General features: G+C 40.3%; 1 protein-coding gene across 6 annotated transcripts in view; it reads left to right on the top strand.

The window, feature by feature from the left end:
• The window catches only part of LOC139745803 (uncharacterized), a 28,493-nt gene extending 16,901 nt beyond the window's left edge, over positions 1 to 11,592 (top strand). For 3 of the 6 annotated variants that reach the window (XM_071656375.1, XM_071656372.1, XM_071656373.1), the window contains 2 exons: positions 4,818 to 4,930; positions 7,881 to 11,592. In XM_071656375.1, coding sequence (XP_071512476.1) covers positions 8,592 to 10,361 — 1,770 coding nt within the window. In that variant the 5' untranslated portion in view covers positions 4,818 to 4,930; positions 7,881 to 8,591 and the 3' untranslated portion in view covers positions 10,362 to 11,592. Of the gene's footprint in view, positions 1 to 4,817; positions 4,945 to 7,880 lie in introns of all 6 variants that reach the window. The other 3 variants (XM_071656377.1, XM_071656378.1, XM_071656374.1) reach the window with 2 other exon arrangements.
• The last annotated feature ends 386 nt before the right edge of the window (positions 11,593 to 11,978 follow it).

Below are 11,978 nucleotides of genomic sequence, written 5' to 3' on the forward strand. Positions count from 1 at the left end.
CATTTACTCTCAAATTCCTTCTCCCACATACTCTCCCAAACTTCTGCATAGTCTCACATGTATCTGGCACCAGTGCTGTGTCATCAGCAAACAACTGAGTCGTTTTCTGGATCGTCCCTTTACTCCCCACAGACTTCATACTCTCTCCTTTGTCCAAGACTCGTGCATATACCCTCCTTACAACCCTGTCCATAAACAAGTTAACAGACATGGTGTTATCTCACACACCCCTGCTGCAGATCACCCTTCACCTGGAACCACTCATTCTCCTCTTCCTTCTTGCTTACATGCCATACACTCTTGATAAAGCTTCCACTAGCTTACCTCTTACACCTTATACTCGTTAGCTCTTCCTCGAGGGATTTTTGTCAGTCGTATCATATGCTTTCTCAAGATCCATAAATGCCACATGCAAATCCCTTTTTCTTCTCTCTCTTTCTGACACACATTCATCAAACCAAAATCTGATCCACACAGCCTCTGCCACTCCTGAAACCACATTGTTTCTCACTAGTCTTATGTTCTATACATGTCTTCAATCTTTCAATCACCTCTTTCCCATGCAGCTAACTTTTGTATTTCGAGCACTTAAGTTTGTCCCCCTTGCCCTTATGCAGTGGCACTAAACATGGATTCCACCAGTCCCTAAAAACCTCACCATAATTCATGCCTACCCTGAAAATCATAACTAACCGTTAACAACACATTCACCCCTCCAACTTAGAAAATTCAGCTGCGGGACCATCCACTCCAGCCACCTTGCCACATTTCATCTCATGTGAGGCTTTTACCACCTCTGCTCTCTTCAAACCGCTTTCCATGACTCTCTCACTGCCCACCTCCCCGACCCAAACACCCTACATCTGCCACCCTATCATCAAACACATTCTACATTCCTTCAAAATACTCACTTCATCTCCTCACCTCATTCTTACATGTTGCCACCCCTTACTAATGTTCCCGTATGATTTCTTGATTTTCTCACATTAACTTCCCTCCAAAACATCTTAGGGCCAGTTCACAGTATATGGTTTGTCTTCATATGGTTACGGCTTGTTTGCGTTCCAGCAAAATGTCACTGTGTTCACACTATATATCTAGGATCCAATCAGTCTGCATGCTGCAGTTGCTTTGACATGGTGCCTCATGAAAATATTATGAAGCAGCTTAATGCAATTGTGCTGCTTTTAGATGAGCATGAGAAGAGTTTCATTTATGAGCAGAAAAGAGTGTGGGTACATAAGTGCCAAATGAAGACATAGTTAGATAGGGAGGAAATGCTCCACAAAGTGCATTCCTTATAAGCGAAAAATTTAAAGAATTCTTGAACAGTCCCGCTAATTCTCTTCCTTGGGCATAGACAGGGTTGAGAGATAACTTATGAACGGTTACGAATAGGATGTTGAGAAATAAGTTATGAATGGTGATGAATAGGTGATAGCCTATGATTGATAATGAATCACCAATTGAGAGATAGCCGATGAATGGTAATGGATAGGATGTTGAGAGAAGCCTGTGAATGGTAATGGGTAGGATGTTGAGAGAAGCCTATGAATGGCAATGGGTTGGATGTTGAGGGAAGCCTATGAATGGTAATGGGTAGGATGTTGAGAGAAGCCTATGAATGGCAATGGGTAGGATGTTGAGAGAAGCCTATGAATGGTAATGGGTAGGATGTTGAGAGAAGCCTATGAATGGTAATGGGTAGGATGTTGAGAGAAGCCTATGAATGGTAATGGGTAGGATGTTGAGAGAAGCCTATGAATGGTAATGGGTAGGATGTTGAGAGAAGCCTATGAATGGTAATGGGTAGGATGTTGAGAGAAGCCTATGAATGGTAATGGGTAGGATGTTGAGAGAAGCCTATGAATGGTAATGGGTAGGATGTTGAGAGAAGCCTATGAATGGTAATGGGTAGGATGTTGAGAGAAGCCTATGAATGGTAATGGGTAGGATGTTGAGAGAAGCCTATGAATGGCAATGGGTAGGATGTTGAGAGAAGCCTATGAATGGTAATGGGTTGGATGTTGAGAGAAGCCTATGAATGGTAATGGGTAGGATGTTGAGCGAAGCCTATGAATGGTAATGGGTAGGATGTTGAGAGAAGCCTATGAATGGTAATGGGTAGGATGTTGAGAGAAGCCTATGAATGGTAATGGGTAGGATGTTGAGAGAAGCCTATGAATGGTAATGGGTAGGATGTTGAGAGAAGCCTATGAATGGTAATGGGTAGGATGTTGAGAGAAGCCTATGAATGGTAATGGGTAGGATGTTGAGAGAAGCCTATGAATGGTAATGGGTAGGATGTTGAGAGAAGCCTATGAATGGTAATGGGTAGGATGTTGAGAGAAGCCTATGAATGGTAATGGGTAGGATGTTGAGAGAAGCCTATGAATGGTAATGGGTAGGATGTTGAGAGAAGCCTATGAATGGTAATGGGTAGGATGTTGAGAGAAGCCTATGAATGGTAATGGGTAGGATGTTGAGAGAAGCCTATGAATGGTAATGGGTAGGATGTTGAGCGAAGCCTATGAATGGTAATGGGTAGGATGTTGAGCGAAGCCTATGAATGGTAATGGGTAGGATGTTGAGAGAAGCCTATGAATGGTAATGGGTAGGATGTTGAGAGAAGCCTATGAATGGTAATGGGTAGGATGTTGAGAGAAGCCTATGAATGGTAATGGTAGGATGTTGAGCGAAGCCTATGAATGGTAATGGGTAGGATGTTGAGAGAAGCCTATGAATGGTAATGGGTAGGATGTTGAGAGAAGCCTATGAATGGTAATGGGTAGGATGTTGAGAGAAGCCTATGAATGGTAATGGTAGGATGTGAGGAAGCCTATGAATGGTAATGGGTAGGATGTTGAGAGAAGCCTATGAATGGTAATGGGTAGGATGTTGAGAGAAGCCTATGAATGGTAATGGGTAGGATGTTGAGAGAAGCCTATGAATGGTAATGGGTAGGATGTTGAGAGAAGCCTATGAATGGTAATGGGTAGGATGTTGAGAGAAGCCTATGAATGGTAATGGGTAGGATGTTGAGAGAAGCCTATGAATGGTAATGGGTAGGATGTTGAGAGAAGCCTATGAATGGTAATGGGTAGGATGTTGAGAGAGAGAGCCTATGAATGGTAATGGGTAGGATGTTGAGAGAAGCCTATGAATGGTAATGGGTAGGATGTTGAGAGAAGCCTATGAATGGTAATGGGTAGGATGTTGAGAGAAGCCTATGAATGGTAATGGGTAGGATGTTGAGAGAAGCCTATGAATGGTAATGGGTAGGATGTTGAGAGAAGCCTATGAATGGTAATGGGTAGGATGTTGAGAGAAGCCTATGAATGGTAATGGGTAGGATGTTGAGAGAAGCCTATGAATGGTAATGGGTAGGATGTTGAGAGAAGCCTATGAATGGTAATGGGTAGGATGTTGAGAGAAGCCTATGAATGGTAATGGGTAGGATGTTGAGAGAAGCCTATGAATGGTAATGGGTAGGATGTTGAGAGAAGCCTATGAATGGTAATGGGTAGGATGTTGAGAGAAGCCTATGAATGGTAATGGGTAGGATGTTGAGAGAAGCCTATGAATGGTAATGGGTAGGATGTTGAGAGAAGCCTATGAATGGTAATGGGTAGGATGTTGAGAGAAGCCTATGAATGGTAATGGGTAGGATGTTGAGAGAAGCCTATGAATGGTAATGGGTAGGATGTTGAGAGAAGCCTATGAATGGTAATGGGTAGGATGTTGAGAGAAGCCTATGAATGGTAATGGGTAGGATGTTGAGAGAAGCCTATGAATGGTAATGGGTAGGATGTTGAGAGAAGCCTATGAATGGTAATGGGTAGGATGTTGAGAGAAGCCTATGAATGGTAATGGGTAGGATGTTGAGAGAAGCCTATGAATGGTAATGGGTAGGATGTTGAGAGAAGCCTGATGAATGGTAGATGTTGAGAGAAGCCTATGAATGGTAATGGGTAGGATGTTGAGAGAAGCCTATGAATGGTAATGGGTAGGATGTTGAGAGAAGCCTATGAATGGTAATGGGTAGGATGTTGAGAGAAGCCTATGAATGGTAATGGGTAGGATGTTGAGAGAAGCCTATGAATGGTAATGGGTAGGATGTTGAGAGAAGCCTATGAATGGTAATGGGTAGGATGTTGAGAGAAGCCTATGAATGGTAATGGGTAGGATGTTGAGAGAAGCCTATGAATGGTAATGGGTAGGATGTTGAGAGAAGCCTATGAATGGTAATGGGTAGGATGTTGAGAGAAGCCTATGAATGGTAATGGGTAGGATGTTGAGAGAAGCCTATGAATGGCAATGGGTAGGATGTTGAGAGAAGCCTGTGAATGGTAATGGGTAGGATGTTGAGAGAATCCTGTGAATGGTAATGGGTAGGATGTTGAGGGAAGCCTATGAATGGTAATGGGTAGGATGTTGAGAGAGAGAGCCTATGAATGGTAATGGGTAGGATGTTGAGAGAGAGAGCCTATGAATGGTAATGGGTAGGATGTTGAGAGAATCCTGTGAATGGTAATGGGTAGGATGTTGAGGGAAGCCTATGAATGGTAATGGGTAGGATGTTGAGAGAGAGAGCCTATGAATGGTAATGAATAGGATGAAGAATAGTAATGCTATTTGTCACATTTTTATGTTAAAATATAGTGAAATACGGTTGAAGATCATAATGATTTCTGCAGTCTCCCTCCAGTTCATCTCCATATTTTTTCTTTTGCATGGTTATCACTGTATTTTCTGTTGCTTACGTCATAAAGTTCCTCATAGCCTCTGACCTGTTCTATCAACTTCTCGTCACTCAGGACTGGTTGTAGTTAATGACCAGAATCAGCGACAGACTGCAAGTTCAGAAGTATCCTCTCTCATCCGTAAACATGTGACTGATATATATCGGTGTTCACACTTACCGGCGGAGGTATGGAATTTTTTGTACGTATACATTTCGTTCCAAGTGTATCTGATTCACATGAGTGAAAGCCATATGAAAGATGAACGATAAACAGAATGTATAGTGTGAACAGCTCTATTGATTTCTGCATAAAAATGATGTACAGAGACAAACCATGTAGTGTGAATTGGCCCTTATTCTCCTTGAAGTTTACTGATACTCGCTAACTCTGCTCTCATTTGCCCTCGTTTTCAACCCCTTATACATTTCTCTTGACTTCCTGTCACTTTCTCTTTTATATCTCCAATCATATGCACTCTTGTCCATGGCCATACATCTTTCTTTTCTCTTTCACAAGAAAATTTATGTCATCATCATACTACTGAGTACCTTTTCTCAACTTCCCGCCTTCCACCTTCCATATGTCATCATCCCACCACTGAGTGCCCTTCCTCAACTTCCCACCTTCCACCTTCCATATGTCATCACCCCACCACTGAGTGCCCTTTCTCAACTTCCCACCTTCCACCTTCCATATGTCATCATCCCACCACTGAGTGCCCTTTCTCAACTTTCCACCTTCCATATGTCATCATCCCACCACTGAGTACCCTTTCTCAACTTCCCACCTTCCACATTCCATATGTCATCATCCTACCACTGAGTACCCTTTCTCAACTTCCCACCTTCCACATTCCATATGTCATCATCCTACCACTGAGTACCCTTTCTTTTATTGCACTGCTTTTATTGCACTGTGGACAAAGAACCACCCCATGCAGGTAAACACTAATCCATGCTAGGGTGAATAAAATCCCTGCAGACATGAATTTGCTGATTATATTGGTTTTTAGTTCAGAGTGGAGAATATGGCCAGCATGTTTGTGCAATTACAGAGTAAAATTCCGATATTTTGAAAATAACCTGGGAGAAATGAGGAACACTTAGATACAAGGGAAATATGCATTTTTGTACAATCTTTATTGAATTTAATTGGCGAACTTCTTTCCATTACTTTCCTATTCTGAGATGATGCACATATCCACATGGATAGAAGAAATATTTGAAGTGCAAGAGAGAGAGAATGAATATTAGCAGGACTGTAGGGCAAGTGACTTGCAGTATGTAAAGTGAAGAGGGAAGATCATATGGAGAGAAGAAAGAGCATGCGAAAGGACAGAACCCTTAGGGATGCCACTGTTGATATGATAAAAGGGGGAAGCTGCTACAATTGAACAACCAGTGAATAACCTTAACATTAGGGAATAGAGAAATGCAAAAGTATCCAAAGGGAGAAGGTTTATAAAAAAAGAATAGACGTGCCACACCACGTCAGATGCTTTGAAGATGTCGAGGCACATGACATAAATTTACCAAAAATGGGAGTGAGGAGTATCAGAGGTGAGCCTTAGGAGTGATCACATATAGACCTCACACTGTGAAAGCCTTACTGGTAATCAGAAAGAAGTGAAGGATCCAAAATGTTTGAGCAAGATTAGAGTTATAGAGAGATTCAAAGACTATTGAGACAGCAGAAGTTTAGAGTGGTCTCCTTTCTTAGGGGTGTGATGCACAATGGCATGCTTCCAAGAAGAAGGAAAAGTCAAGGTCTTTAGAGGGAGTTGGAATGGGTGACTAAGAAATGGAGCTATCTCAAAAGTTCACTCCCATAATGCTTTAGGAGGTATGACATCTGTGTTCTATGCATCTTGTTTACTCGGAGCAAGAAAAGTATTTGGAGGACCGTGAACAAGAAAAATATAAATAGCGTTGGTTCAGTGGGAGATGGAGTGGAGGTTTAGGTGCAGAATCATCGAACATTGAAATTAAGGAGGACAAGGTACCAATGGCAGTGATTCAATCAATATCGGTTGAGAAGTTTGTTATAAAATGATCACATCGTGGAGAAGGGGAAAAGTTGAATTGCTAAAGTTATTGGAGGTGTTATTAACCAGAAAGTGTTGTCAGAAGTCATACCAGAACACCTTTTATATGAAGGTATTTTTGACTTTAACAGCTTTGGAGGGTAGTTCTTAGCAGATACAAAAGGAGAATGAGAATCAGGGGAAGGGGAGAGTGTACACCTTTTCCATGGTGTGGCAGAGATCAGAGCAAGAGCAATCAAACCTTGACTAGGGGAAGAAAGAGTTCGTAGAAAAAAAGGATGTAGGATTCCATCCCAGACAAGGTAATTGCCATTATATGTCCATCTAAGTAATACTTTTTCCAGGGAAGGTCATAAGAAGTCGTGCATGAATGACCACTGAACTCTCCCAAAGACCAAAGCACCCATTTTATGTGGAGAATTGAGGATGGGCGAGCATAACCCAATGGTAGAAATAATGTAGCTGGGGAACCCTAAGGGGACAGAATTAATGTGTGTATACTTGGAGGGTTCAGAAGCAAAAATGGGGATTGAATGGTTGTGATGACTGGGAATTTTTATTATTTGTTTCAGATTGTTGTGGAGGGAAAGGTAAATGGCCTTGGTCTTGTCAAGGTCATCCTAGGTGTAATTTGATTAGTGCTAGTGGTGTACATTAAAATCCCCTACATAGAGGATTTCAGTGTATGGATATCAAGAAAGCAGTGTATCACGATAGGAAGTCAAATAGTCAAAGAACTGTGTATATTTGACAAAATTGGAGGGGGGAGGGGCAGACAAAAGTTGATAACAAACTTTTAGAGGGTACAACAGAAATTTGAAGGCAGATGGATTCAAAGCTGGGAGCATTAGGAGTTTTTGTATCACAGTTGACACAACTCTTGAGAACAGAAAGGTTATTGGAAGTGAGAAAAGTAGTGTTGCATAAGGAAGGTAGTTATAAGTTAGTCTCTGTGTGGATGACCTCATCTTGTTATATAGTAAGCATCTCATGTAAAATCTTATGTTAGCCTGTTGGCAGCCCTTGGTACAAAGGGTCTTCTTTGTATCATATTCAGCATTTAATGTTATTATTTAATCTGTTGTTGGCAGCTCTCTGTGTTCAACACAAGAACGTGAATGTGCCTCCATGTTTTCCTGCATGACACACTGCCACAAGAATAAAATTGTCAGTAGATGCAGTTTGAGGAGCCTTACAGCAACAATTTACAACAATTATAGTCATCTACCATAAAAGCAGAAGGACTTCTAAAAAGATACTGACGATTAGAGCAGCAGCAACAATAGAAACTGCTAACAATAGAAGTAACAAGGACAACTTTGATGACAACAGATTCTTCAGGAGCCATATGAATATTTACAATGCCAAAAGACATTTTTCTAGAAGAATTATCTTGTGCAGCACATGAATATTCATAAGGAAAGAAGCCTTTGATTGCTCACACTGCAAATACCTTTTCCCTGAAGACTTATTTAGACCAACCCTTAATTGTTCATACAGGAGAGAAGCCATATGAATGTTCATAATGCCAGAAGGCCTTTTCCCAGAAGAGTACTCAAGTGCAACACATGATTTTCCATGGAAGAAAGAAGCTGTATACGTTCACTTTACCAGGAGACCTACTCTTAGAGTCTTAGTTTAGTGCAGCACATGACTGATTATACAGGAAAGAAGCCATATGAATGTTCACATTGCCAGAAGACTCTCTCCAAGAAGATTACTTTGTGCAGCACATGATCATTCATACAGGAGAGAAACCATAATAATAAAAAACTTTAGTCTTTATATAGGAGAGAAGCAATATGAATGTTCCCAGTGCCACAAGTCTTTCCGTGAAGGGTAGTTTAGGTGAGCACATGACTATTCATATAGAAGGGAAGCCATATGAATGTTCACAATGCCAAAAAACATTCTCAGGAAAGAGTAGTTTATTGCGACACATATCCATTCATATGAGAAAGAAGCCATGTAGATATTCACAGAGTCAGAAGACTTTGTATCATGACAGTAATTTACTGCAGCACATGATTATTCATAAAAGAGATAAGCCATATGAATGTTCACAGTGTCAAAAGACCTTCTTTGAGAAGAGTCATTTAAAGCAGCACATGATTGTTCATACAGGAGAGAAGCCGTTTGAGTGTTCACATTGCCAAAAGACTTTCTCCCAGAAGTATACTTTACTGCGGCACAGGTCAGTTCATACAGGGGAGAGACCGCATAAATGTTCAGTGTGTCATAAAACCTTCTCCCAGAAAAGTGGGTTAGTGCGGCACACAACTACTCATACGGGAGAGAAGCCACATAAATGTTCATATTGCCAAAAGGCCTTCTCCCACAAGAGTACTTTAGTGCAACACATGACATTTCATACAGGAGAGAAGCCTTATGAATGTCCACAGTGTCAGAAGAGCTTTTCCCACAAAAGTACTTTAGTACGACACATGGCTATTCATAGAGGAGAGAAGCCGCATGAATGTTCACAGTGCCAAAAGACCTTCTCTGAGAAGAGTCATTTAATACAGCACATGACTGTTCATACAGGAGAGAAGCCATTTGAATGTTCACATTGCCTAAAGGCCTTCTCCCAGAAAAATACTTTATTGCGGCACCTAACAGTTCATACAGGGGAGAAGCCATTTGAATGTTCACAGTGTCATAAAACCTTCTCCCAGAAAAGTGGGTTAGTGCAGCACACGCTTGTTCATACAGGAGAGAAACCATATGAATGTTCACGTTGCCAAAAGGCCTTCTCCCACAAGAGTACTTTAGAGCAACACATGACATTTCATACAGGAGAGAAGCCATATGAATGTTCCCAGTGTCAGAAAATCTTTTCCCATAAAAGTACTTTAGCACGACACATAACCATTCATACAGGAGAGAAGCCATATGAATGTTCTCATTGTCAAAAGACCTTCTCCCTGAAGAGTTATTTAGTGCAGCACATGATTGTTCATACAGGAGAGAAGTCATATGAATGTTCATATTGTGAAAAGACCTTTTCTCAGAGGAGTAAGTTAGCACAGCACATGGCTATTCATACAGGAGAGAAGCCATATGAATGTTCACAATGTCGAAAGACATTCTCCCAGAAGAATTCTTTAGCACGACACATGACTATTCATACACAAGAGAAGATACATGAGTGTTCACAATGCCAAAAGACCTTCTTAAGGAAAAGTCACTTAGTGCGACATATGACTAGTCACGGAGGAGAAAAAGCATATGAATGTTCACAGTGCCAAAAGACCTTCTCCTATGAGAGTAATTTAATAAGGCATATGACTATTCATTCAGGAGAGAAGCCATTTGAATGTTCACATTGCCAGAAGACCTTCTGCATGAAGAGATATTTAGTGCAGCACATGATTATTCATACAGGAGAGAAACCATATGAATGTTCGCAATGTCAACAGGCTTTCTCCTATCGGGTTAATTTAGTGCGGCACATGACAGTTCATGCAGAAGAGAAGCCATTTAAATGTTCATTGTGTCAAGAGAGCTTTTCGTATCGGGATGATTTAGTGCAACACATGACTTTTCATACAGAAGAGATGCCACAGGAATGATCACTGTGCTTTAAAACTTCATGGAGGCATAGTCTATTACAGCGTGTGAATATTCATACAGGAGTGAAGTCATATGGATGTTCACGTTGCCAAAAGACCATTTCCTTTAAGGAGTGTTCTGTGGCAGCATATGACTCATCATAAAGGAGAGAAACCAAATGAGTGTTCACTGTCCTTAAAGACCTCCCTAAAAAGTTATTCAGTGCAGCAATTGAGACTTTACTATGTAAAGAAATCTTTCACTAATGCCCACTGTAGTCAAGCTTTCTGGAGCAAAGCTGGTCAGGCAGGCCACACTTCTTGCTCTAATGAAGTTTAGTATGACAGAATTATGTCATACCAGTAAACCTCTTAGTACCATTTAATGGTTCCCTCAATGGTTGAGATTACAGTCATCGTACGGAAGTTAAATGAAGTTGGTAATGGTGCAGAATCTGTGATATGTGAGACCAGTAATAGCTTTCTAAATTGACACTATAGGCCTTGTTAGATGACACTGACCCTGTTAAGAAAGAGCTGTAAAATTGATTTCTTTGTTCTCTTGCATGGAGAAGTGTACTTGTATGTATTGTGAATGCAAAAAAAATTTCAACGATTTCATGGTTTATCAAACAGTGTCAGCCATTCCGTGGTTCATCAAAGTTAGTCAGTCTTTCCATGGTTCTTCAAACAGTAAAGCACCAAGTAGCATAACAAACAAAGGAACATATTTATGGATGTCTTAACAAAGTGAATGTTGTGTGTTCAGGGAGAACACTGTATGAACTTCATCATTTCCCTGTTGAAAACTGTAATACAGTTTTTATGTGAATCGGTTTGCATGTGTATATACTATGGTGAATGATGACTCATTTTTAAGGAAGACATATCCTGTATCCAAAATTACACTGATGATAAATGCTTATTTATACATTTATATAATTTGTAAAGTGTACGATAGATACTAATGTAGAGCTATGGTCGAAAGAGGTGGGTTTATTTAATGTAGGGTATTTGAATATGGCAACTGGATTGATGTACTAGTGTTAATGATAGCAAATATAAAACTTCATGAAATCAAATAGCAGAATTTTTTGTCAGCTCTTTTGTTCACTGTCTATTTCATATGATGAAAAGATTTGTTTTAGCAAGGCACTTGTATTTCAGGTATACATTTTGGTTTGCTATTGGTGTATGATTATGCATGTGTTGTGTGTTCTGATCACTAAATGTTCCAAAAATTAAAGATAAAGCTTTTTCTCTCCTACAAGTCTCAAAATCATAATTAAAAGAAAATTCTTCCCTCATAATTTGGTGATATGGGATTCGTGCTACTTCATAAGGATGTAGTATGAAAATAACAGGAAACACAAGTAGGGATTTTTGGCCCATTCGAGGCAGCTGCCATTGAAACTTATTTGGTATTACTCATATATATTTCCAACATACCTTGGAAATTTTCTGGCATCTTCACAGTAGTATTACTTGGCAATTTAATCAAATCATTTATAGCTCTCTATCAAAACAAATACCTCTTGATTCCTTTTTTTAGGTAAGTCTTATATTTATCCCTGGGGATAGGGGAGAAATAATACTTCCCACGCATTCCTCACGTGTCGTAGAAGGTGACTAAAGGGA

Source organism: Panulirus ornatus, chromosome 62, assembly GCF_036320965.1.
Source record: "Panulirus ornatus isolate Po-2019 chromosome 62, ASM3632096v1, whole genome shotgun sequence".
Taxonomy (NCBI): domain Eukaryota; kingdom Metazoa; phylum Arthropoda; class Malacostraca; order Decapoda; family Palinuridae; genus Panulirus; species Panulirus ornatus.